General features: G+C 48.3%; 1 protein-coding gene across 1 annotated transcript in view; it reads left to right on the forward strand.

Moving 5' to 3' along the window:
- ube2f (ubiquitin-conjugating enzyme E2F (putative)) overlaps positions 1 to 27,996 on the forward strand; it is an 82,706-nt gene that overhangs the window by 43,705 nt on the left and 11,005 nt on the right. The window contains exons 4-6 of the mRNA XM_078551437.1: positions 7,900 to 7,967; positions 19,076 to 19,146; positions 23,068 to 23,125. Of these exons, the coding sequence (XP_078407563.1) occupies positions 7,900 to 7,967; positions 19,076 to 19,146; positions 23,068 to 23,125 (197 nt within the window). The remainder of the gene's footprint in view (positions 1 to 7,899; positions 7,968 to 19,075; positions 19,147 to 23,067; positions 23,126 to 27,996) is intronic.

Here is a 27,996-nt window from a genome sequence, read left to right on the forward strand (position 1 = left end):
GTTTGGCTTTGATATTTTTTTTTTATCAGAAACGCCTGAGGAAAGAAGTTGTTCAAAAGGGGGACAAAATTGGAAAATGGCTTTTTGCTGCTTGATTTAATTAACAGCTGAAATATCTGCATTTAGTAGCCTGGCCAAATGTTGGTAACACAGCTAGCTGCCCAGAGCCCAGGCTTATCCCCGAGGGAAGAGGGAGAATAGAATTGGGTGGGGAGTCTCTTCAGACCAATCTGCTTTGCAGGACAGAAGCAGATCTTTTGCTCTGGGGAAGGGCATGGAGAAGGCAACAGTGACAGATATTTTTCCTTGTTTATTCCAGATATTTTTGACCTACAACGGAGTCAAGGGTTATGGAGGGGGGGGTGCCAGGCAGGAAAATGGAGTTAAGGCCACAATCAGATCAGCCATGATCTTATTAAATGGCAGAGCAGGCTCGAGGGGCAATTGGTCTACTCCTGTTTCTTATGATCGGAGGGTGTCCCAGTGTATAAGACCAACTGTGACATTCCTGGGGTGGTGATCTGTTTTGCAAGAATTCTAAATCATACGATGCACACACAACAGAACTCTTGAGTGGATTAGATCGTTCTTGACAGTCCACCTAACTCAAAAGCTAATAGTATTCACAATGACGATTGTTATACCGAATGAATCAGGGAAGCAGGTTTAGGGAGAGCACAGAAGGAGCAGAGGCTATGCTGGGCTGTACAAGATTGAAGATGTTTGAACTCACTCCTCTTTTTTGCTTTTTCTCTGTCAAATCCGTAAACCCTTTTTTTCAAACCAGATGCTATTCATATTAATTTGGGTGGAAAGTTTATTGAAATAGTTATGTGACTTGTGTGGTTTTGAGAGGTGCCTGTAACCGTGATAAATAATATTGACAGCCTTTTGTTAGCTGCTTAGTTTAAAATGTGGTACGCAGCGAACTGAGTGTCTCCATATCTGGAAAGGTACAGAGTGAAAGCCCAAATAACAAAAGCGAGTTGGCCAAATTATTTCTTCCCCGCCCCCACCTCCCTCTCTCGCACACTTTGTCTGTCTCTCTCTCTGTCGTCGTCGTCGTCGTCTTCTCCTTCTGTCTGTCTCTCTCTCTCTCTGTCTGTCTCTCTCTCTCTCTCTCTCTGTGTCTGTCTCTCTCTCTCTGTCTGTCTCTCTCTCTCTCTCTCTGTGTCTGTCTCTCCCTCTCTCTCTGTGTCTGTCTCCCTCCCTCTCTGTGCCTGTCTCCCTCCCTCTCTGTGCCTCTCTCTGTGCCTGTCTGCCTCCCTCTCTGTGCCTGTCTGCCTCCCTCTCTGTGCCTGTCTGCCTCCCTCTCTGTGCCTGTCTGCCTCCCTCTCTGTGCCTGTCTGCCTCCCTCTCTGTGCCTGTCTGCCTCCCTCTCTGTGCCTGTCTGCCTCCCTCTCTGTGCCTGTCTGCCTCCCTCTCTGTGCCTGTCTGCCTCCCTCTCTGTGCCTGTCTGCCTCCCTCTCTGTGCCTGTCTGCCTCCCTCTCTGTGCCTGTCTGCCTCCCTCTCTGTGCCTGTCTGCCTCCCTCTCTGTGCCTGTCTGCCTCCCTCTCTGTGCCTGTCTGCCTCCCTCTCTGTGCCTGTCTGCCTCCCTCTCTGTGCCTGTCTGCCTCCCTCTCTGTGCCTGTCTGCCTCCCTCTCTGTGCCTGTCTGCCTCCCTCTCTGTGCCTGTCTGCCTCCCTCTCTGTGCCTGTCTGCCTCCCTCTCTGTGCCTGTCTGCCTCCCTCTCTGTGCCTGTCTGCCTCCCTCTCTGTGCCTGTCTGCCTCCCTCTCTGTGCCTGTCTGCCTCCCTCTCTGTGCCTGTCTGCCTCCCTCTCTGTGCCTGTCTGCCTCCCTCTCTGTGCCTGTCTGCCTCCCTCTCTGTGCCTGTCTGCCTCCCTCTCTGTGCCTGTCTGCCTCCCTCTCTGTGCCTGTCTGCCTCCCTCTCTGTGCCTGTCTGCCTCCCTCTCTGTGCCTGTCTGCCTCCCTCTCTGTGCCTGTCTGCCTCCCTCTCTGTGCCTGTCTGCCTCCCTCTCTGTGCCTGTCTGCCTCCCTCTCTGTGCCTGTCTGCCTCCCTCTCTGTGCCTGTCTGCCTCCCTCTCTGTGCCTGTCTGCCTCCCTCTCTGTGCCTGTCTGCCTCCCTCTCTGTGCCTGTCTGCCTCCCTCTCTGTGCCTGTCTGCCTCCCTCTCTGTGCCTGTCTGCCTCCCTCTCTGTGCCTGTCTGCCTCCCTCTCTGTGCCTGTCTGCCTCCCTCTCTGTGCCTGTCTGCCTCCCTCTCTGTGCCTGTCTGCCTCCCTCTCTGTGCCTGTCTGCCTCCCTCTCTGTGCCTGTCTGCCTCCCTCTCTGTGCCTGTCTGCCTCCCTCTCTGTGCCTGTCTGCCTCCCTCTCTGTGCCTGTCTGCCTCCCTCTCTGTGCCTGTCTGCCTCCCTCTCTGTGCCTGTCTGCCTCCCTCTCTGTGCCTGTCTGCCTCCCTCTCTGTGCCTGTCTGCCTCCCTCTCTGTGCCTGTCTGCCTCCCTCTCTGTGCCTGTCTGCCTCCCTCTCTGTGCCTGTCTGCCTCCCTCTCTGTGCCTGTCTGCCTCCCTCTCTGTGCCTGTCTGCCTCCCTCTCTGTGCCTGTCTGCCTCCCTCTCTGTGCCTGTCTGCCTCCCTCTCTGTGCCTGTCTGCCTCCCTCTCTGTGCCTGTCTGCCTCCCTCTCTGTGCCTGTCTGCCTCCCTCTCTGTGCCTGTCTGCCTCCCTCTCTGTGCCTGTCTGCCTCCCTCTCTGTGCCTGTCTGCCTCCCTCTCTGTGCCTGTCTGCCTCCCTCTCTGTGCCTGTCTGCCTCCCTCTCTGTGCCTGTCTGCCTCCCTCTCTGTGCCTGTCTGCCTCCCTCTCTGTGCCTGTCTGCCTCCCTCTCTGTGCCTGTCTGCCTCCCTCTCTGTGCCTGTCTGCCTCCCTCTCTGTGCCTGTCTGCCTCGCTCTCTCTCTCTCTGTGCCTGTCTGTCTCGCTCTCTCTCTCTCTGTGCCTGTCTGTCTCGCTCTCTCTCTCTCTGTGCCTGTCTGTCTCGCTCTCTCTCTCTCTGTGCCTGTCTGTCTCGCTCTCTCTCTCTCTCTCTGTGTGTGCCTGTCTCGCTCTCTCTCTCTCTCTCTCTGTGTGTGCCTGTCTCGCTCTCTCTCTCTCTCTCTCTCTGTGTGTCTGTCTCTCGCTCTCTCTCTCTCTCTCTCTCTGTGTGTCTGTCTCTCGCTCTCTCTCTCTGTGTGTGTCTGTCTCTCGCTCTCTCTCTCTGTGTGTGTCTGTGTCTGTCTGTCTCTCTCTCTCTCTCTCTCTCTCTGTGTGTGTCTGTCTGTCTCTCTCTCTCTCTCTCTCTCTGTGTGTGTCTGTCTGTCTCTCTCTCTCTCTCTCTCTGTGTCTCTCTCTCTCTCTGTCTCTCTCTCTGTGTCTCTCTCTCTCTCTGTCTCTCTCTCTCTCTGTCTCTCTCTCTCTCTGTCTCTCTCAGTCTCTCTCTCTCTGTCTCTCTCTCTCTCTGTCTCTCTCTCTCTCTGTCTCTCTCTCTCTCTGTCTCTCTCTCTCTCTGTCTCTCTCTCTCTGTCTCTCTATCTGTGTGTCTCTCTGTCTCTCTCTCTCTGTCTCTCTCTCTCTCTCTCTCTCTCTGTGTGTCTCTCTCTGTGTGTGTCTCTCTGTCTCTCTCTCTCTCTCTCTGTGTGTCTCTCTCTGTCTGTCTCTCTCTCTCTCTCTCTCTCTCTGTGTGTGTCTCTCTGTCTCCCTCTCTCTCTCTTTCTGTGTCTCTCTGTCTCTGGCCTGTGATTGCCCCGCCATGCAGTTTCTTCTCTGCAAGATCTTTGTCTACCGCATACTCACTCTGTGACATTCTCACTGTCTCCCCTAACCTCAGTACCTAGTAATGCTTAACCCCTGAGGAAGGAAAAAAAAAACAAGGAATCTAATTTCAGGAAAACTCTTGGAAACCCCTTCTCAACTCCCTAAGGCTACTTGTGAGACATCACTAAACATGTTTAACAGAATATTCCCCTCCCCTATCCTGTTCCCAATACACCCCAACATCCTTAGGACAAATACCACAGACTGACAACCACACGTTCTCCGACAATACCCTTCCGTAGTTGTGTATGCTGAGCATCATTTACCTTCTCTGTGACCCCTGGGTTTGAAATGTCACAACGTCATCATCATCTCTGTGGAGAGAAGCTGCTGTTCACTGAAGTCAAATCCACGTTCCCATGGATTGAGAACGTTGGACAGAGTCACTGATTTAAGGTGAACAAATGAGCCAAATTTCGGTTTCCATTTTATGTGACTTGAGGTTTGTTCCTAGGTATCAAGTTCTGAGAGTCCATCGGACTTTTTATTCCTCCAAAAATTGTGTAAATGGCCTTGGGAATGGTATCCCTTGCAAACCGTAAAGCAACTGTGAGGGAGTGACCCAGATCCAGTTTGATCCAGCAGGCACAGTTTACACGGGTTTCCAAAAAGTGGTTCAGCACAATCCCTGAGCAGGTGAGGACCAGACCCAGTAAAGGTGATGCGGCAAGTGAAATGTTTCTAGTTGGATTGCAAAGTGGTTTTGCTGCGGGAGCCAGAGCCTGGTAATGGAAGCTGATTGCCCTGGCCAGGCTGCACAGGGATCAACAGATGGATGGGGGAACCAGGGTGGTGCTCCATGGTCGATCAATCAGACATGAACCCTGATTGGAATGGATTGATGAGGAAGGGGGACAGTCCATGTTTCATATGCTAATGGTTATGTTACTACATCAGCAACTTTTGAGGTTGAGAGTTCAAATCCTACCGTAAATTGAGTTTAATAAATCTGATCATTTGTGAGCTGGTCCTGGAAAAATGGCCATGAAAGCCATTGCATTGTGGTAAAATTCCAAACTGGTTCGTTGATTAGCTTCAGGATAATATGCTACCCCTGTGTAGTTTGGTCTACATGCGACTCCTGTTCCACATTACCTGCTTGCCGAGGTGTCAGCTGTGGCTCAGTTCATAGCACCCTCGCCTTTGAATCAGAAGGTTGTGGGTTCATGTCCCACTCCCGGAAACCAAGAACTGTGAATGTACTCGAAAGAGTTACATGCGATCTGTTGATAACTCGAAAGAGTTACACAGAGAATGCATTAAAAGGACCACGTCAACAGTATTACCTGCTTGCCAGTTAGCCCCATGTCGACCATCTCCCAGTCATCAATAAAGTGATAGAAAGAGCCACCGATCATGCCATTAAGCAACGCCTGATCGCCAGTAACCTGCCACTGAAACTCTCTTCAACACACGGGACTGCAGCGCTTCATGAAGCACGTCCGCCACCACCACCTCAGAACAAATAAGGATGGGCAATAAATGCCAACCATTCCGGCACATCCACATTATGTGAACAAATATTCATTGCAATATTTACATGGAATGAGGTTCAGGGCATGTTGAGGGGACAGGAGTACTTGAAGAATAATCAGACTCTGTGTGGAGGGGGTTGATGGGCTGAATGGCCTTCACTTGCAACAGATTTTCTTATATATTATTTATGCGTGTGTGTGAAATATGTTGCAGCATACTATGTAATATGTGTGTGTGAGATATGGTGCGATAAATTTCCTGACCACGTGTGACAAATGGTGCGACATATTTCCTGACCACGTGTGACAAATGGTGCGATATATTTCCTGACCACGTGTGACAAATGGTGCGATACAGTGAAATTGCAATGAGTCAAATTCGGATGACACAAAATTCCAGTTACATCAAAGTCGTCAACCATTCCCACCGGCACAATAGCAAATCCCATAGAACGATGCCCGTGATGAGCCGAAATTCCACGCTGGTAACTCCAGATTAGCCGAATTTGGCTAAGCTTGTCATATGACCATGTCGACCAATCAGAGCAGGGTTAGACCACGCAAGCGCGAAATCGTGGAGCGCTGGGCAAGCCATCATTTGACATGGAGATTTCCCTGTGAAAGGACGTGCAGAACCTGCAAGTATGGCCACGTCTGCGAGAAAGCTGTCGCTCGGGGAGACGGTGAAGCTGAAACATCGAGTGACAAACTGTGTCCTGAAGCAGAAAGCAGACATCGCGAAAGAGCGGGAGATTTGGCCATCAAGTTTGTCCACCATTATGAAACACAAGGCGAGCATCTTGGAACAGTTCAACAAGCAGACATTCTCTCCTGCAAGGAAGAGGATGAGAACAGCTGTCTATCCTGATGTTGAAGAAGCTCTGCTAATGTGGTTCAAGGCAGCCCACATAGAGAACATTCCTATCTCCAACCCGATCCAATCCTGCAGGAAAGGGAAGTCACCCCGGCAAAGAAGCAGAGCCACATGGTGGTCACCTGCGGCGATGGATAGCAGGACCGATTCAAGATCGGGCATGGCATTGTCTTTGGTGCGGTAAGCAGTGGCTGTTTCAGCAGCAATGATGGCTGGTTGGTTCCAAAATGATCTCACCCATGTCTTGAACGAGTACATATCAAAAGAGATTTTTAACGTGGATGGAACCGGACTGTTTTACGGCCTTTTGCCAACCTGCTCTTTGACATTTAAAGGTGAAGCGTTTCATGGTGGAAAGTGAAGCAAGGAACACGTCACTGCTCTGGTCTGCGCCAACATGGATGGCACCGAAAAGCTGCCGCTTCTTGTGATCGGAAGCTCCAAGAAGCCACGTTGCTTCATGAATGTCAAGACACTACCCATGCAGTAAGAGGACAAAACTGCCTGGATCACCTCCGGCATCCTTTTAAGGTGTGGATCAGGAAAGTGGACAAAAGGTACCAATGAAAGGGAAGGAATTTTGTCATCGTTACATATAACTGCCCCGCGCATACCGACTTCCCTGGCCTGAACAGCATGAAACTGTTGTTCTTGCCTCCCAACTCCCGGCTCTAGCCAAAGGATTAGGAACCTGAACCTACTACCGATGGCCGCCGAACCCTCAAGTTATTGGGGCCAGCGATAAGAAGCAGGAGTTCAATCCAGCTGGACTGGGGGCCATGTCCATGACGGAAAAGGCCTGGAAGATGGTGACAGAAGCCACAATTGCCAATCGCTTCCACCACGCTGGGTTCAGACAGGTTGCACAAGATGTCTAGAACAAGGAGATGCAGGATGAGGCCAACCAGCCTGATGGTGAGTCACTTTTTGCTTGGCTGCAGAAGGCCTGCATGGAAATTACAGCAGAGACAATCCTGGGAACTTGCACGGAGGTGGTTGATGCCATATGCTGCACGACGGAACTGACAGATGATGGCATCGTAGATGCAGTACCTTCTTCACCTGAGGAGGCCGATGATCCTGAAGATTCCAACGAATGCCCACTCGCTTGCCCGCCCGTTTCCCTAGCTGGAGCCGCAAAGGCCACAGGGACGATCAGGGATTTCACACGGCAGCATGAGAACATCGAAAACATGTTGAAAACAACATTGGAGACGTGGCAGACTGCATCACGCACGTCCAAAAGCAGCAGACCCAGCAGAGAAAGGTTACGGGATTTTTCCAAGGCTAACTCCCAGCCTTTTGCAAGGTAAGGTCACTGTAAGGTGTGATCAAATTTAATAAAGACTTTTTCGCACGTTTAATGCTTTACTGTGTTTTCATTTGGCACTTGAATCTGTTTTTTCTTGACACTGACCACGTTTGTAGGAATATCGGGTTACATAAGAGATGCATTCATGTGGGAAAGGGGCCTCCTCTACTGTTATGAAGCTCCGCTGAACACGAATTTGGAGGCTGATCTGGGATTTGACTCATCAAGATTTTACTGTCTGTTGTGTACTTGTGCACAACATGATGCCTGTAAATGGCATGGGTTATACGAGAAATGTTGGTGTATTTGTGGCAAATGTTATGTGTTACCTGTTGGGAAGTGCTCTTATCTGTTGCTGATGTTGTTCCATCCAAACTTACTTCCTGTTCCGTTAACAGATGAAGGGTATTACCAGGGTGGCAAGTTCCAGTTTAAAACGGATGTTCCAGAAGCTTACAATATGGTGGTGAGTAGAGGAGCTTTGCTGATTTTTTTTTTTGTTGAATGCAAAGACTGAAGGGAAAAACAGGAGGAACTGGATCCGGAAATTCTGATTGTTTTTATGTAAATTTTTGTGCATATCAAGGTGAAGAATCATAATGCGGGTAAAATGTTTTTTTTCTCTTTCATGGGGTGTGGACATGGTTGACAATTGCTGACCTTGCCAGTGACACCCACATCCCGTGAAAGAATAAAAAAATCTATCAAGCAAAGTAACAATTTCAGTGTCACAGTGTTAGCATGGAGCACTCCCAGGACAGGTACAGCACGGGGTTAGATACAGAGTAAAGCTCCCTCTACACTGTCCCCATCAAACACTCCCAGGACAGGTACAGCACAGGGCTAGATACAGAGTAAAGCTCCCTCTACACTGTCCCCATCAAACACTCCCAGGACAGGTACAGCACGGGGTTAGATACAGAGTAAAGCTCGCTCTACACTGTCCCCATCAAACACTCCCAGGACAGGTACAGCACGGGGCTAGATACAGAGTAAAGCTCCCTCTACACTGTCCCCATCAAACACTCCCAGGACAGGTACAATACGGGGTTAGATACAGAGTAAAGCTCCCTCTACACTGTCCCCATCAAACCTCCCAGGACAGGTACAACACGGGGTTAGATACAGAGTAAAGCTCGCTCTACACTGTTCCCATCAAACCTCCCAGGACAGGTACAACACGGGGTTAGATACAGAGTAAAGCTCGCTCTACACTGTTCCCATCAAACACTCCCAGGACAGGCACAACACGGGGTTAGATACAGAGTGAAGCTCGCTCTACACTGTCCCCATCAAACACTCCCAGGACAGGTACAGCACAGGGTTAGATACAGAGTAAATCTTCCTCTACACTGTCCCCATCAAACATTCTCGGGGCAGGTACAGCATTGGGTTAGATACAGAGTAAAGCTTCCTCCACACTGTCCCCATCAAACACTCCCAGGATAGGTACAACACGGGGTTAGATACAGAGTAAAGCTCCCTCTACACTGTCCCCATCAAACACTCCCAGGGTAGGTGCAGCACGGGGTTAGATACAGAGTAAAGCTCCCTCTACACTGTCCACATCAAACACTCCCAGGGTAGGTGCAGCATGGGTTAGATACAGAGTAAAGCTCCCTGTACGTTGTCATCCCTTCAGGTGTTTCACAGGAATGAGACTGGATCAATCTGTTAACACAAACAAATCGATTAATTCTGCACTGCCACCTGGTCACAGAGACTGGAGGGAGTTGTTAGCTTTTTGGTGCATGCCCTTCATCAGAACTGAAAACAGTATGTTTGGAAAAACGGAGAGGGGGCAGGGGAGGAGAGCCAAATTGCTATTTCAATCATAGCAAGTTGTGGGCTGAATGACCTGCAAACCGTGTGGCAGAAAAGCATTAGGCAGTGTGAATGATCACCAGTGAGGTAATGCAGAAATAATTGAGGATTAAAAAAGGTGGAACTAGTTGGGACTTGAATAACGACAGGAGAGGTCAACCCAACTAAAACTGCGAAGAAAACGAGCTGCAAATGTAGCAGATGCGAAATTAATGAATTGTGGTGGGACTAACCGCCCACCGGAGCAAGAAGCATTTTCCTGTCGTCTTCCTTTTTCTTTCTCGTGTTAAATTTGGTCTGGTTTAGCTGTGTGCCCTGTGGGCTCCCCTTTGTTCGAGAGGAACCAAGGACTGACTATAAACATGACGTGTGTGTGCTGTGGTGTTTGTCATCTGTGTTTATGATTTCCAGCTTCTGCCTGTTTTCCTTTGCTTTCTCTCTACCGAGTGTGGTAAAGGTCCTACTGAAGAAGGGTCAATTACATAACTTCGTTTGAAAGGCTTGCAGCTGAAGTGAGGAATCTGCAAACGTTGCATCGGCAGGTTTTTTTAGATTGGAAGAAGTGCTGACGGATATTTTTGCAGTTAGATATTAGCCTTGTCAAAAGCTGATGTAATTAGCTGTCATCTGCAACTGTCAAGCTCTCCCAGCGACTGGTGCTCGCTACCAAGGGCAGTGCTGCATGCCTCGGGGCCCTTGTTGCCCTGCCGCGCACCCGCTGCCAAACAGTAAAGGTGAGAGCCAGCAAAATGAAAGGTACAAAATCAAAATATCCCCTCAATCGTTGGACTTTTATTGACCTTGGATAAACCCGTTCCAAATAAGCTGATTTGGTTTGAAAACTTCTAGCACTATATACAGCTCACGACTGCATAGAATTGAGAAAACATTCATCGACAAAGCAAATTAATAAACCTTGAAAAGGATTGAAGCAGAATTATAAAAAGGGGTGCACCTGAGAATGGAAAGTCAAAAAGGTCAAACTGATAAATTTAAACTGAGGACAGCAGCTGGGAAAAGGAACCATCCCTACAGACCAAAGTTAAAAAGGAACATGTTTTTTTTGAGGATAAAGGGGATGTGACTGAGAAAATTAAAAGGTCACAGAAGAAAAGATAGCTAGAAGAAGAGAGATTGGAACAGATTCAGCTTGTAGATCTAGGGAGCTGGTGGTTGTAGCCTTCTGTGTTGTACAGACTGTACCAACAGAATGGCTACCTGGAGTTGGAATTGAAAAAGATTAAAAGAGGTACTGCAGGGGACAGAAAGAAATCACTGGGGGTGGTCCACATCGAGGTAAATAACATGGGGGATAAATAATATAGGCAGTTGCGTTAGCTCATTCCAAAACTCAGAAATAAGAGGTACCATAGTGGTTCGCTCTTATACTCCAGCTTTTTGAAAAACAGGGGAGGCTCCAAGACAATTGAGAACACACTGACAAAATTAGTGATATAAATGAGTTTGAAAGCATTAGGCAAAGACACTATTGGAATGCGCTTAGTGAATTATTCACACCCACTCTGCATCTCGGGCATGATTTGATACACGTTTCTTACTCTCTAAGCGCTTAGTGCACATTCTCAGTATTGTCTTAATGAGCAGATTGATTAAAAACCCCTTCCAGCCTGTATATGATTCGAAAACTATTTTGGAATTGACCAGTAATATGAACTCTTGGATCTGAGCTTTGTTTTGCAGCCCCTGACCTATTTAAACTGTGCAGGATGCAACTGTATTTTCATCCAACAGTGATTATGTATTCCTGGCTGGCCAGTGCGTTTGCCATCAGAGTAGGATCGGCTTTAGTGGTATGGCTGGAACTCTGATTGCATGATGCCCAGCAATAAGACCAGTTCACATACTGCTTCTAATAGCCCAGTGGAATGACTGTCACATTTCATGCTGAAGATGAGAAAGATTGCTGCAGCAGGTGCTACAATGCTCTCTCTTACTGTTTCTAATGCATACAGGAGTGGGCACAGACCTAATGATGAAATCTCAGTATTGGAGTACTGAGTAATACTTTGAATAATATCACTGTACAGGAGGCATCTGTGCTTTGTCCCAAGCTTGGTGTATAGGGCGATGTGTGTGTACGAGCTGTAATTGCCAATTAAACCTGTCGGCACTAATTTTGCAGCAAAGGCAGTCTCTTCAGAGTGCCTTGTTGAATAGCGGCAGATCAGATCCCTGAATTTAATAAGGCTGCCCAACAATTTAATTACAGGAAAATAGTCAGCCCTGTCAAAAAAAGATATGGAGAAATTAATGACAGAAGATAGAGAATTGTCCAAGCTTCAGGAGGAGAGTGAAGCTAGGAGAGAGAGTGGATTGTGTGGGGAGGGGAGAGGCTGAATAGACTGAGTGGGAGAAACAATGAATTGTCGGCAATAGGGAGAGATTGTGAGTGAATAGATTGTTGGGGGGAGGAGAGACTGGGAGTCAACAAATTGTTCAAAGCCAGGGCAGAGTGACTGAGGATTGTGAGGGGAGAGGGGCAGTGAGTGAATGGATTGTGACGGAGGGGCAGAATGATTGGAGAGCAAGAAAGAGGGTTTGTGAATGAGGGTTTGCGGTCGGAAGGAGGTACTGGGAGTGGATAGATTTGTGAGGGAGGGGCCAGGAGTGACTGGAGAGTGAAGAGGAGGGTTGTGAGTGAATAGCTTGTGGGGGGAGTGGACTTTGAGTGATCCTGCAAGGATAACCTTGACAGACCTAGGGGCTCTAGTAGACTCGACTGATGTTGAACTATGTTAGCAGATCAGTACAAAACAAGTCCGAGAAAGTCATGACCAAACTTGACAGATATGGGACGAGGGTAATGCTTTGGGCAGAATGCACTAGGTTACTGAACCCTCTTTTTGAAGAATGTTACAGGTCCCCCTGGGCTACCCCACAATTTACCAGATTTGATTAATTAAATTTCACAATTTTTCACAGTGCAATTTAAACTCGTGGGGGATGGAATTTGCCAGGATTGTCAGGACCCTGACCTCAAGCTCAGTTCAGGGTCGGGAACCCAGAAATGGGTGTGGCAGAACGTGGCTTGCAACCTTCCCATTAACGGCCAATTAAGATGCTGCCTCCTGGGGCCCAGTCGAATTAAGGATGATGAGCAAATCAGGAAAGTTGGAGGCCCACTTGGAAGGCCCAATGCGATGTCTGGCTAGCAGCCCCACTGGGAAAGGTTTGTGCTGCTGAGGCAGGCAGGAAACCACGAGGGCACATCAAAATGGAGGTACTCTCTGCAGGATTGTAAGAAGTTAAAGATCCCTCACGGCCACAGCTGTGAGGCTATCGGAGCGAAGGGGGAGCCCCTCTGTCAGATGCCCTGAGGCTGTAGCTGCCATTGCACCCCAGCAGGCACATGCCGGGGTGATGGTGAGGTGGCATCGATGACTACCCTGCCCTCCCCGCCTACACTTCTTTTCCCACCCCCCTCTCTCCCCCGATGGTGAGGTGGCATCGATGACTACCCTGCCTACACCTCTTTTTCCCCCCCTCCACAGGGTGCCGCCTCATTCAATTCCAGGATCCACTCTGAGGCAGGAACGCGCGGGAGCTGACCGGGCATGCTATTTTTTTTTTATTTTTGTTCACGGTCCCATCTCCTATCCTGCCTATACGGGGCCAGGAAGATCTGATCCCTGGTCTCTGGGTTGCTATCAGTTATGGTACTGCGCCTTTTTAACCCTTTATGTGCCATCAAGTAGCCAACGCGAAACTAAATATTAGACAAAATTACTTATTGTTTTGCCGCATCAGTTCCCCCTTTTCTGTTTTTTGATCCTAGTGAGCTTGTGACAATGTACCTAACTAGCCAGCTCAGTAATCAGAGTGATGTGACATTCCTCATTGCAACAGCTTTTGTCACAAGTTTACATTCCCGCACCAAGGCACACACAGGGAATACTGTAGGCTGCTCTGTAAGTGTACAATTGTAGGCTAGAGATTCTCTTTCAGTTGTTGTAAAAGGAATGTCACATGGGCAGCAGCAGCAGTGAGACTCAGGTACTTGCTCCTACCCAGGAGCATTTACCTTAGCTCAGTGCAGCATCGATGCCTAGACCAATCTATCAGTGTAAACTATGAAAGGTCAGGCATAATTAGGAACAAACTAGCACAAGGTCTGCACATTCTTCAGCTTCACAAAAGCATCACTGGCTCCAGTGGGGCCCAGTCCCACCAGAGATGACGACGGCAAAATACTGCGGATGCTGGAAATCTGAAATAAAATGCTGGAAGCACTCAGCAGGTTGGCAGCATCAATAGAGCGAGGAAAACAGAGTTAACGTTTCAGGTCGATGACCTTTGATCAGGATCTGAAATGATCTGACCCATCAGGGGAAAGGTCTAGTGTGACTCTGCATTGTGTGGGGAAAGGTCTGGGAGCGACTCTGCATTGTGTGGGGAAAGGTCTGGGAGTGACTCTGCATTGTGTGGGGAAAGGTCTGGGAGTGACTCTGCATTGTGTGGGGAAAGGTCTGTGAGTGACTCTGCATTGTGTGGGGAAAGGTCTGGGAGTGACTCTGCATTGTGTGGGGAAAGGTCTAGTGTGACTCTGTATTGTGTGGGGAAAGGTCTAGTGTGACTCTGCATTGTGTGGGGAAAGGTCTGTGAGTGACTCTGCATTGTGTGGGGAAAGGTCTAGTGTGACTCTGTATTGTGTGGGGAAAGGTCTAGTGTGACTCTGCATTGTGTGGGGAAAGGTCTAGTGTGACTCTGTATTGTGTGGGGAAAGGTCTAGTGTGACTCTGCATTGTGTGGGGAAAGGTCTGTGAGTGACTCTGCATTGTGTGGGGAAAGGTCTGTGAGTGACTCTGCATTGTGTGGGGAAAGGTCTAGTGTGACTCTGTATTGTGTGGGGAAAGGTCTAGTGTGACTCTGCATTGTGTGGGGAAAGGTCTAGTGTGACTCTGTATTGTGTGGGGAAAGGTCTAGTGTGACTCTGCATTGTGTGGGGAAAGGTCTAGTGTGACTCTGTATTGTGTGGGGAAAGGTCTAGTGTGACTCTGTATTGTGTAGGGAAAGGTCTAGTGTGACTCTGCATTGTGTGGGGAAAGGTCTAGTGTGACTCTGTATTGTGTGGGAAAAGGTCTAGTGTGACTCTGCATTGTATGGGGAAAGGTCTAGTGTGACTCTGTATTGTGTGGGGAAAGGTCTAGTGTGACTCTGCATTGTGTGGGGAAAGGTCTGGGAGCGACTCTGCATTGTGTGGGGAAAGGTCTGTGAGTGACTCTGCATTGTGTGGGGAAAGGTCTGTGAGTGACTCTGCATTGTGTGGGGAAAGGTCTGTGAGTGACTCTGCATTGTGTGGAGAAAGGTCTGGGAGCGACTCTGCATTGTGTGGGGAAAGGTCTATGAGTGACTCTGCATTGTGTGGGGAAAGGTCTGGGAGCGACGATGTGACTTGGCTTGGGTTTAATGCTGGTGAATCCTGTGGGATTGCACTGGCCCTTTGACCCGCCCTGCGGATGATTTTTTTTCTGTGTCAAAGTATTTGGATCAGAATGGAATTGTGCCCCTGCGTTCAATAAAGGCGCTGGTCTCCAGGGGAGGGTATGTGACATTTGTGGGGATATTACAGTAAAGCCATTAACTCCCAGAACAATCCTCAGATAAACCGAGCTCCTTGCTCTGCCCACACTAAGTGCAGCTCAGACTGCAACAATAAAGCAGGTTCCTGATGATGGATGAAGGCAACAGATCGTGTAAGGCATACCAAACTGTCGAACCATTCCTGTTTATCTGAACTGCCGGATATTACTTTCTTTTATCAATACAGGAATCAGCTGATAGGAAATTCGTTACAGAATGGCCTCCTTACTCAGCTTGTGAGAGGCCAGCAGGACAATCTGTGCTCCAGCTTTTTACAGGCTCACAACTGTATTATTTCTTCCAAAACTGTCACTCTGCAGTGTTGTTAAACTCCTCAGCTTCCCTACAAATCCTCATCCTATCAGATAGACTGTACCCCATCCAACTCCACGCCCTCTAACGCGCACACTGTACCCCATCCAACTCCTCGCTCTCTAACGCGCACACTGTACCCCATCCAACTCCTCGCTCTCTAACGCGCACACTGTACCCCATCCAACTCCTCGCTCTCTAACGCGCACACTGTACCCCATCCAACTCCTCGCTCTCTAACGCGCACACTGTACCCCATCCAACTCCTCGTCCTCTAACACGCACACTGTACCCCATCCAACTCCTCGCTCTCTAACACGCACACTGTACCCCATCCAACTCCACGCCCTCTAACGCGCACACTGTACCCCATCCAACTCCTCGCTCTCTAACGCGCACACTGTACCCCATCCAACTCCTCGCTCTCTAACGCGCACACTGTACCCCATCCAACTCCTCGCCCTCTAACGCGCACACTGTACCCCATCCAACTCCTCGCTCTCTAACGCGCACACTGTACCCCATCCACCTCCTCGCCTTCTAACACGCACACTGTACCCCATCCAACTCATCGCCCTCTAAAGCGCACACTGTACCCCATCCAACTCCTCGCCTTCTAACATGCACACTGTACCCCATCCAACTCATCGCCCTCTAAAGCGCACACTGTACCCCATCCAACTCCTCGCCCTCTATCGCGTACACTGTACCCCATCCTACTCCCCACCCCCTCACACACACTGTACCCCATCCAAATCCTCGCCCTCTAACGCGCACACTGTACCCCATCCAACTCCTCACCCTCTAACGCGCACACTGTACCCCATCCAACTCCTTGCCCTCTAGCACGCACACTGTACCCCATCCACCTCCTTGCCCTCTAACGCGCACACTGTACCCCATCCAACTCCTCGCCCTCTAACACGCACACTGTACCCCATCCAACTCCCCACCCTCTCACACACACTGTACCCCATCCAACTCATCGCCCTCTAAAGCGCACACTGTACCCCATCCAACTCCTCGCCCTCTAACACGTACACTGTACCCCATCCACCTCCTCGCCCTCTAACGCACACACTGTACCCAATCCAACTCCTCGCCCTCTAACACGCACACTGTACCCCATCCACCTCCTCGCCCTCTAACGCGCACACTGTACCCCATCCAACTCCTCGCCCTCTAACACGCACACTGTACCCCATCCACCTCCTCGCCCTCTAATGCGCACACTGTACCCCATCCAACTCCCCACCCTCTCACACACACTGTACCCCATGCAACTCATCGCCCTCTAACACACACACTGTACCCCATCCAACTCAGCGCCCTCTAACATGCACACTGTACCCCATCCAACTCCTCGCCTTCTAACGTGCACACTGTACCCCATCCACCTCCTCGCCCTCTAACGCGCACACTGTACCCCATCCAACTCCTCACTCTCTAACGCGCATACTGTACCCCATCCACCTCCTCGCCCTCTAACACGCACACTGTACCCCATCCACCTCCTGATCCGCGCTCTCTCACACTACCCCATCCAACTACACTCACACACACTCTCTCTCTCTTCAACTGTACCCCATCCACCTCCCTACCCCCTCAAACACACTCTGTGCCCATCCGCCTCCCTACCCCCTCTCACGCTCTGTACCCCATCCGCCTCCCTACCCCCTCAAACATGCTCTGTACACCATCCGCCTCCCTACCCTCTCGAACACACTCTGTACCCCATCCGCCTCCCTACCCTCTCAAACACGCTCTGTACCTCATCCGCCTCCCTACCCCCTCGAACACGCTCTGTACCCCATCCGCCTCCCTACCCTCTCAAACACGCTCTGTACCTCATCCGCCTCCCTACCCCCTCAAACACACTCTGTACCCCATCCACCTCCTCGCCCTCTAACGTGCACACTGTACCCCATCCACCTCCTCGCCCTCTAACGCGCACACTGTACCCCATCCAACTCCTCACTCTCTAACGCGCACACTGTACCCCATCCACCTCCTCGCCCTCTAACACGCACACTGTACCCCATCCAACTCATCGCCCTCTAAAGCGCACACTGTACCCCATCCAACTCCTCGCTCTCTAACGCGCACACTGTACCCCATCCAACTCATCGCCCTCTAAAGCGCACACTGTACCCCATCCAACTCCTCGCCTTCTAACACGCACACTGTACCCCATCCACCTCCTGATCCGCGCTCTCTCACACTACCCCATCCAACTACACTCACACACACTCACTCTCTCTTCCACTGTACCCCATCCACCTCCCTACCCCCTCAAACACACTCTGTACCCCATCCGCCTCCCTACCCTCTCACACGCTCTGTACCCCATCCGCCTCCCTACCCCCTCAAACATGCTTTGTACACCATCCGCCTCCCTACCCTCTCGAACACACTCTGTACCCCATCCGCCTCCCTACCCCCTCAAACACACTCTGTACCCCATCCGCCTCCCTACCCTCTCAAACACGCTCTGTACCTCATCCGCCTCCCTACCCCCTCGAACACGCTCTGTACCCCATCCGCCTCCCTACCCCCTCAAACACGCTCTGTACCTCATCCGCCTCCCTACCCCCTCGAACACGCTCTGTACCCCATCCGCCTCCCTACCCTCTCAAACACGCTCTGTACCTCATCCGCCTCCCTACCCCCTCAAACACGCTCTGTACCCCATCCGCCTCCCTACCCTCTCAAACACGCTCTGTACCTCATCCGCCTCCCTACCCCCTCAAACACGCTCTGTACCCCATCCGCCTCCCTACCCCCTCAAACACGCTCTGTACCCCATCTGCCTCCCTACCCTCTCAAACACGCTGTGTACACCATCCACCTCCCTAACCCCTCAAATACGCTCTGTACCCCATCCGCCTTCCTCTTCTCTCAAACACGCTCTGTACCCCATCTGCCTCCCTACCCCCTCAAACACACTCTGTATCCCATCCGCCTCCCTACTCCCTCAAACACGCTCTGTACCCCATCTGCCTTCCTCTTCTCTCAAACACGCTCTGTACCCCATCTGCCTCCCTGCCATTTCATACATGTCCATCTCACTGTAACTGTGATCCTTCCCCCTCTTAGGACAGTGGCCCTTCCCTCCTAGTTATGACAGTGGTCCGTTCTTTGCATGTAGGTGGAGTGGGAGGGGAAGGTCTGGTGGGGGACGAGCAGTTCACACAGGCCGACCATGGTAAAAGCAACACCGCTAACCTGCAGCCGTTACCTTAGACACAATCGAGGTGCCACTGGTGATGACCATTTACCACTGGTACTTGTCATCTTGAGGGGCGCACTAGTGCCTCAAAGACACTTACTTCTCATCATTTGCAACGCACAGTTGTGTCTACCATTTGCCATTTGTGCCACTCTGTTAAATTGTGGGTTTAAAACGGGTATAAATGAGATTGGTGCGCCCTCATTGTTTTCCCAGCTGGCCAGCTATTTTACATGCAGCATCTGATGTGTAAGTCCAGGCCAACAAGCTTCTACATCTGAAACTGCAGTTCGTTTCTTGGTTAGCAAAATACCCCTGAATATGCCGTGAGTTGATTGGTTTTCCTGTTTGGTTCTTGTGCATCTGAAGCATTACCTGAAGCTTGTCTGTCCTCTTGTGTCAGTAAAACTACATTTCCTTTTGGGGCGCTATCTCTTGGAAGTTTTGTCATTGAACCGTGGCTTACCTTTGAATTACTTTGTAAATGTAACACAGGATCCCCATTTTACTCGTGTGTCATCTAGTTTGACACCGTGATGGCCGATTTATCATCCAGCTTATCGCAACTCGGAACTTGAAAACTATCTTTTTTTTTCCTCTCTCTACAGCCTCCCAAGGTGAAATGTTTGACCAAAATTTGGCATCCTAACATTACCGAGACAGGAGAAATCTGTTTAAGGTATTGCAGTTGTTTTCGGATTTTGATTTTATGTATTTTGTGCATGTATTTTTTAAAATGATGAGGTACACATCTTCAGTTCGCCGAGTGGCGCTAGGGCACTGACCGTGTTTGGGCTGACACCCTGGTCTCCATGGAGGAAGTAGTGGTGCGTGCAAACTCAGATGTGGCAGCGCATTCAAGCCTTTTGACTGATCCATTCGTCACTAGGGTCAAACTCCTGACCCCTGAGATGGGCTCTGACTGCAGGAAAGATTTGGCAGAATCCGAGCCCCTGTATTGCCACAAGCTCATAAAACTTTAAACTAGAAAGATACATAGACCAATTAACGCATTTAGCGGCGTTCTTACAACTCCTTAGCTTCTTCAGGAAAAGGACAATACAATCAACTGCCTAGATGTACTCAACATTTCCATAGGGCAGAAATACCTTCACTGCTTGGAAATGTTAACTGCATGCAGAAGTTCCAACCGAATGGTCCAGGTTTGTTCCCTGAACTCAAATCTAATTCAATATTTGACCTTTCAATAAGCAGTGGGTGTTTATTTGTATATTCCAATTACATAGGAATGTAGGAATAGATTTCCTCCTCCTTCTTGGGCAGACCCTGGGGATCGAGGATGACTTGCTTCCACTCCGGTTCGATGGGTCTTGAAATGGCTGATGAGTCCAATGCGCGATCTGATTGCAGCCTGGGGGGGGCATAGTATTTGCTGGAGAAGAGTTATATTCGACCTGAAACGTTAACTTTGTTTCTCCCTCCCCAGATGCTGTCAGACCTGCTGAGTATTTCCAGCACTTTTGGTTTTCACTCCTGAAAGACCTAGTTCTAATTTTTAGGCTGTGTCCGCTAGTACCAGAGACCCCCCACTCGTTTCTCCCAATCTACCCTATCTGTTCCCACGATTATCTTGAAAACTTCAAATAAATCACCCCTTAATCTTCTGAACTCCAAAGAATACAGCTGTAATATGTGTAATCTCTCATTTAATTTAACCCTCGGAGACCAGTTATCATTCTAACGGATCTACACTACGCTTCCTCCAAAGTCAATGGGCTGGATTTTGCCCTCCCCCACTGGCGGACCTGAAGATGGTGGGGGGAGGGGGCAAGCGCCACTTATTCGCATGCTCTGATCTGTCTGAAATTTTACGTCAGACAGGGAGACATTGGGCAACTCCCCCCCCCTCCCCGGGGCCTATTGTGGCCGATTAATGGCCACTAAGGGCCTCACCCCACCGCACCCCGCCACCACTGGTATTTTACCCACGGTGGGAGGAGGCACAAAGCCCGGCAACTGTAGCTGTGCAGGCTGGCGTAGGGTGAAGGGTGATCTCCTTTTGTGGGTCCTCTGACCCATTGGAGGTATCCACCCAAAGCCAATCCCCTTTAGCCGTCGTTCCCCCCCCACCCCCACAACCATCTCTTGAACCTGGCTCCCCCACCCCACCTCCTCTCGTCCCCTTCACCAACACCCCCGACCCTGGACTTAACCTGGGCTCCTCAGCATGGTGGTATGGCCTGGATCCCCAGCACTGGCCACCACGCCTGGTGACGCTGCTGCTGGGATTAGCCAGCAGCTCTCTTAAGGCGGGACTTCCTCCTGAGAAAGGGATGGATGTCCCGTCTTGAGGCAATTAATGCTGCTCCCAGCTTTCAATAGCCGTCAGGACCGTGGCCAGACTTTTTGAGCCAGTGGAGGGGGTGGGTGGTGGCACGGGGACCCCATCTAATCCAGCCCAATATATCCTTCCTGAGGAGTGGGAGCAATCCTTGGGCAGTAGAAATGGTTCCGACGCTGACAACTGTCCAAAGACTTAAGATCGATTCATTTTCACTAATTTGACCATTAGTGTTTCTTGAAAGGAAGACAGTTAATACCTCAAGTTTCTAATACTTTGGACAGAAAAGGCTTATTTCGCCATAAAGGCAATAAAATGCTAAGCTCCCTCTGGTAAGCATTCAAAGCAAGCATTGCAGGTTTTCAGCATTCTTTCAGTTTTTATAATTGATTTTTAGACTGGGTAGGCAAGAATATTCCCTTTACACATGTATAAACATCACATCAGGAAGTCTATAAATGCCTGTATGCCCTAAAGTCATCCAAGCTATTGGACTCTGTAAAAAAAAAAAATCTATACTGATTAAGATCATTTAAACTCTTGTGGACTAATTCAATAGTTGATTCCTAAGTGCTTGTGCTGCCAGTTTCTTGCTGTATTATTTGATTCTGTGTATTTCAATTCCTGTAAGTAAATTTCATTATTAGTTTTAGCCTAAAGCATACACCCTGACAGTGGGGGGGAGGTATTTTCATCCTTTGGAAGTAGGTGACTGTTCCACATTCTGATCAAAATATCTGCCTGATACTGCCATTACAATACTGCACACATAAGAGAGAGGCAGAAAACTTCCATTTATAGAGCGCCTTTCACGACCGCACGACATACCAAAATGCTTTTCAACCAACGAAGTGCCTTTTGAAGTGTCATATGAGGGAAGGTTGAACAGGTTGGGTCTATACTCATTGGAGTTTAGAAGAATGAGAGGTGATCTTACTGAAGCATATAAGATTCTGAGCGGACTTGACAGGGTAGATGCTGAGAGGATGTTTCCCCTCGTGGGGGGAATCTAGAACTAAAAATATAGGGGGGGAGGTCTCATTTAAGATAGAGATAAGGAAGAATTTCTTCTCTGAGGGTCAGTAGGCTTTGGAATTCTATACCCCAGAGAGCAGTGGAGGCTGGGTCGTTGAATATACTCAGGGCTGAGTTAGATAGAGTTTTGATCTACAAGAGATTCAAAGGTTTTGAGGGGCAGACAGGAAAGTGGAGTTAAGGCCACAATCAGATCAGCCATGATCGTATTGAATGGCAGAGCAGGCTCAATGGGCCAAATGGCCTACTCGTGCTCCTAATTCTTATGTTCTTCTATTCCTATGTCACTGTTGTGTTGTAGGAAATAGGACAACCAATTTGCACACAGCAAGCGCTCACAAGCAGCAATGAGATAAACGACCAGTTGAATAGTTTTAATGATGTTGATTGAGGAATAAACATTGGCCTGGATGCTTGGGAGAACTCCCCTGCTCTTTTCTGAAGTAAAGCTGGATTATTTACACTCACCTAAAGAGGGAAGAAGTGACCTTAGCTTGATGTTGCATCCAAAAGTCAGTAAGGTTATAAATAAATCAGATTTTGGATTGTGAGAGATGAGGGTCTACTTTCGTAAATTGCAGTTTTCCCTGAATAGGAAGGAGGAGTTAGGGAGAGAGCTTAAACTGGGACCATGTGTGTCGACTGTGTGTGGTAGAGAACCAAAGGTTTGTGATGGAAAGAGCGATCCATCATATTTCAAATCAAATGCATTTTTTAATGTATATGTTTAGAAATTTGGTAATTTGATTACTGCTGGATGGTCACAGCCAGGATATATGCCCCTGAACCAAGATTGTCACTATCTGGGCTTAAAGCTGTGCAAATAAAGCACAGCTCTAGCTGAATACGGTCCAAAGAGGCACTCTGAATACATGCAGTCCAAATGCGCACAGCCCAAACATGCTCTGGATGTCTGCAGTCGGACTGTGTACATGCTCAAACTGTCAAGTGTTGCTTCTGGTGTCAGTAGCAATCCCAAACACTTTTGTTTTGACGGAACCTCGGAGACAATTTGATAGTGAAAATAAAACTAGACAAATTACCCAGCAACAAGTTTAAAGGGTGCATTGAGGCTGCTTTTTTGTGTTCGAAACATTTGGGGGGGAAGGGAGTTTAATCATTGGGAGGTGTAGCCAGCTGTTTCATGGCAAAGCCTTGATGCAGTTAGTTATTTTCAAAGGTTTTGGTGTTGGCATCTTGTCCTCTGCTGGTGAAATACCATTAGCTTCCTGTCTGCTGAAACCTTCCTTTTGTGTTTTACAGCCTGCTGAGGGAACACTCCATCGATGGCACAGGCTGGGCTCCAACTAGAACTCTAAAGGTAATTTCCTTTGGAGAATTTCCTTTGTGAGAAAAGTTATTGCTTACGGAATAAAAGGAACAGGAGAAACATGGGTACAAAATTGGCTGAAAAATAGGAAGCAGAGTTAATGGTCAATGGATGTTTTTCAGGCTGGAGGAAGGTTTGTAGTGGAGTTCCCCAGGGGTCAGTATTGGGATCCTTGCTTTTCCCGATTATGTATTAATGATCTAGATCTTGGTGTGCAGGGGACAATTTCAAAGTTTGCAGATGATACTAAGCTTGGGAGTGTTGTAAACTGTGAGGGGGACAGTGTAGAACTTCAAAAGGCAGTAGACAAGTTGGTGGAGTGGGCAGATAGGTGGCAGATGAAGTTCAATGCGGAGAAGTGTAAGGTGATGCATTTTGGTAGGAAGAACATGGACAGACAATATAAAATAAGGGCTGAAACTTTGAAGGGGGTGCAGGAGCAGAAAGACCTGGGTGTATACGCATATAGATCATTGAAGGTGGTTGGACACATGGAGCGAGCAGTTAATAAAGCATATAGTATCCTGGGCTTTGTTAATAGGGGCGTAGAGTACAAGAGCAAGGGGGTTATGCTAAGTTTATATAAGACACTCATTAGACCTCAGCTGGAGTATTGTGTACAGTTCTGGGTGCCACATTATAGGAAGGATGTGAACACATTGGAGAGAGTGCAGAAGAGGTTTACAAGAATGGTTCCAGGGATGAGACACTTCAGCTACGAGGATATATTGGAGAGGTTGGGACTGTTCTCCTTGGAGAGAAGAAGACGAAGAGGAGATTTGATAGCGATGCTCAAAATCATGAGGGGGCTGGACAGAGTAGATAGGGAGAAGCTGTTCCCACTCATAAAAGGATCAAGAACAAGAGGGCACAGATTTAAAGTGATTTGCCAAAGAAGCAAATGTGACGTGAGGAAAAAAACTTTTTCACACAACAGGTGGTTTAGGTCTGGAATGCACTGCCTGGAAGTGTGGTGGAGGCAGGTTCAATCGAGGCATTCAAAAGGGCATTAGAGGATTATTTGATCAGAAACAATGTGCAGGGGTACGGTGAAAAGGCGGGGCAATGGTACTGGGTCATAATGCTCATTCAGAGAGCTAGTGCAGACATGATGGGCCGAATGGCCCCCTTCTGTGCTGTTAAAATTCTATGGAAAACAAAAATGATCTTACACTCTCCGTTCTCCTTCCCGCCCCGCCCCGTGAATTTTCAGAAGAATGTGTCCTGAGTATTCAGGAATACAGGATAACAAATGAGTTGCCATGCAGAGTCTGTAGATTCTCCAATGAAGCCTGGTGTCACCGGGTCAGATGGTGTGTGCCCTGGGATTCTGAACCAGACGGTGAGGAATGTTTGCAGCAGCACTGTCTGTCATCAGGAAGAAATCACTGTGCTGAACAGGACTGCAAGCAGAAAGCTCAGTCCCTGTACTGAGAAATCAGCATCTCTGACCCCAATAATAACTAGCCTCATGGCTTCAGTGGGAAAAGTACTGCAATCTGTTCCATTCTAGGCTAGAACCTGTAAAGCAACATTCAGCTGAGATTAGACAGAATCATCTTGCTCAACAAACTACCTGGAATAGACAGATTTTTTTTTTAAAAGATGGCTCATTCAGACCTGACAAAGTTCCAATGAAAGAGGTCCATCTAAACTAAAAGCCATGCAAACCCTGGATGGAGTGTGGCACTGAGCAAAAAAACAGCGTGAGAGGTGTAATGTCAGACGGGGTTCGGGGGAGGTTGAGTGGAATCACCCAGAGTCATTGACCCCATAAAGATATCAACAGCAGACATGTCATATTGGCTAATGAGACTGAAATAGGGAGGTCAGTGGAATAGCTGATGCAGCTAGAAATTTACAGGATTGAGATTAGGCAGGTGAATGAAATTAAAATTACACTTGGATCACAAATATACAGTGATTGGAATAAATTAAAGAGGGGCCTTGGGACTCACTACAGACTCATCTCCCCATTGCTCTCACTGCTGCTGACTCCTCATAGACAGTCTTCTGTTCCCTTCCTCAGCTGTGTTTCAAAGGTTGCCATGTCATACTGTCAAAATTACCACTGTAAGTGAAATGACAAACCTTTGATATGGAAACTTACGCCTCCTGTATTGTTCATTCAGCAAAAATCCCTGATGAGCGTATTGATTGAAAACCATACTAGCATTAGGATGTGAACTTCTCATGGTGATGCTAAATGGCTTATCTGTCTTTGTAAATAACCTTATGTAAGCTGAAACTATCTTTATAGTAATAAGTAGACATCCCTGTCACACCTCCTCTTCCTCATCTTGCCCTGACTCTGTATTTTAGTCTAGTTTCTCTATTTCCTATCCTACCATCTCTGAACTCACCTTGTCCATGAGACCCACTGTCAACATCCTTGTCCCCATTCCCATTAACCTGCTGACCACATAACTTCTCCACCTGCTCCTCACTAAGCTGACTGTATATGGGTCCCTCTCGGGTCCTGTGCCTCTTTTTCAAAAACGCCCTTGACCCCTCTGCCCTTGCAGACAGTCATCCCATCTCCAGTGTCATTGAATAATTTGTTATGTCCCAAATCTGAGCCCATCTTTCCTGCAGATTTATGAACCTCCCACGGCACTGAAACGACCTAATCAAAATCACAAATGACATTCTCTGTGACTGTTCTAACAGTAAAATACCCCTCCTCATCCTTTACAGCCTTTGACAAGACAGAACACACCAAGCTCCTCCAGTGCCTCTTGTCCATTGCCTAACTCGGTGGAATGTCCTCACTTGATTCAACTCCTACCTATCCAGCCATATAGCTGGACTATCTCTAGCAATGAGTGCTCTTCTTGCTTGCGAACCATTACCTCTGGAGTGCTCCAAGGAGCCTCCCTCTTCTACGCGCTGCCCATTGGTAATTTCATTCAAAGGGCATGAGTCGGGATATTCCAGCCCCGTGGTGGCAGGACCTGCCGTGGGAGATTCGGCAGCCCGGCCAAAAGCCCATTGATTTTCGGCAGGACCGGACGATCCCGGCTGAGGGCGAGGCTGGAAAATCCCACCCATGATGTCAGGTTCCACATATAGGAGTGCTGCCTGTGCTGTAGACCTTGCAGCTGGTTAAACCAACCTGGGGTTTGTCCACTGTCATTGGCAAACTCTTGTGTGCGCAGTCCTAAAAATCGCTGGACGGTGAATGTCACCTTGTCCGGCTGCTTTTTGTGAATATTGTGATCTGCCCTGAGCTGACAGACTGGTGTAATCCTCGCTGTTCTGGGAGATTTCACATACCAGATGCAGAGCACATGGGCTGTTGGCTGCTCACTTATTTTTCAAATTGTCATGGAGCAGAGGCTTAATGAGTTGCAATTAGTCTACATGTTAAATGACGCATACAGAGTGAGCAAACAGATTGGAACATCTGCTGTGATATATGATCCAGTGCCTGGAATAGCTGCATCACATTCTGTTGCAGGCACTTGCATATGCAGTTCATGGGATCATAGTTGTTCCTCGTTGAGAAATATTCGTAAGCACATCTTCAGCAAACAAGCGAGCACAAAGTTTCTGTTTATGTTACTCCTTTGCTTTGCATTAATCCTACATGTTCACTCCCCTCTGCTCACTGATCCATGACCCTATCACTTGCCTCTGCTCAGCCCTGTGACCCAGTGACCCCCCCCCCCTCTGTTCATTGCTGTCTGACCCAGTCACTCCTCTCTCTCTCTCATTATTGATTTGTGACCCAATCACTTCCGTCTGGTTACTGGTATTACAGTAATAAGTACTATCATTACAGTGAGAGGCACTACTATTACACATTAGTGTGCACAACCATACTAATGGATTAGATTCTCTGAATAAATTGACTAGTTTTTGTGACTAAACTCATTTTTACCTCTATTAGTGTAACTGTACCAGGTCACTGCTCTTAAACATCCCCAGGAATTTTTTTTTATTTCAAAAAAAGATTTTAAAACGCTGCCCATATACTCTGGCTCATGGAAAAATTTTGCTATATGCAAATGAGTTTGAATAGAAATTTGGAAAAAAAAAACACTTGTGAAAGCTAACACAAATTTGAACGAAGTTTGTGCCTGGACCGCTAATTTTATCCCAAAGCAGAAACTCTTAGCCACGATCTATTCGTGGTACACACAGAAAATGCTGGAAATGCTCAGCAGTTCACTCAGTACTGTGCAAATGCAAAGTCAGTTTAACATTTTAGATGTGGACCCCTTGCCTGTTCTATTGAAGGCTACACACCCATAATGGTGACCTTTCTTTTCTCCAGAATCTGGCTGGCCTGCTGTGTATTTCCAGTGTTCTCTGTTTTTAACGCCAAGATTTTCCCCATTTTAACTTTACTTTCCGTTGAGTTGTGCAACCGAGGGATTTGTAATTTGCCAGAGCATCGGTATCCATTGCAATGTGTCAAATGGCGTATTTTTAAATTAAATTAACTTTCCATTCAACTTAATCTGGTGTAGGGATAGAAACTAGTTTAACATCCCCTTCTATCAAACCCTAGTTTGCATGAATCGGTGCAAGTAAGCTGTCAATAATTCTGCATCAAGTTAGTGCAGTTGCACTGGCTTCCCTGAGGAGTTTCTCCTTCACTCTGCTGTGAAATAGCATGCATGAGCGCTAGTTTAAGGAATTCTCCACTCTCATTAACCAGCACTTGCCTGAAGTGAAAACTACCAAGAAAACCAGACTGGTTTCTTCAATAATGCAGCACTGACCCACAAAATGCAGTTCTCACATGAGTGTGTGGAGGGAGGGATTAGAAGTAGTGTCTATTTTACCCAATTTTAAATGGCTTGAAGGTATGTAAACTTCCTCAAACTTCCTCCATAACGAGCATTTCTGCTAAC

The sequence above is a fragment of the Cetorhinus maximus genome, chromosome 11 (genome assembly GCF_964194155.1).
Source record: "Cetorhinus maximus chromosome 11, sCetMax3.hap1.1, whole genome shotgun sequence".
Taxonomy (NCBI): Eukaryota; Metazoa; Chordata; class Chondrichthyes; order Lamniformes; family Cetorhinidae; genus Cetorhinus; species Cetorhinus maximus.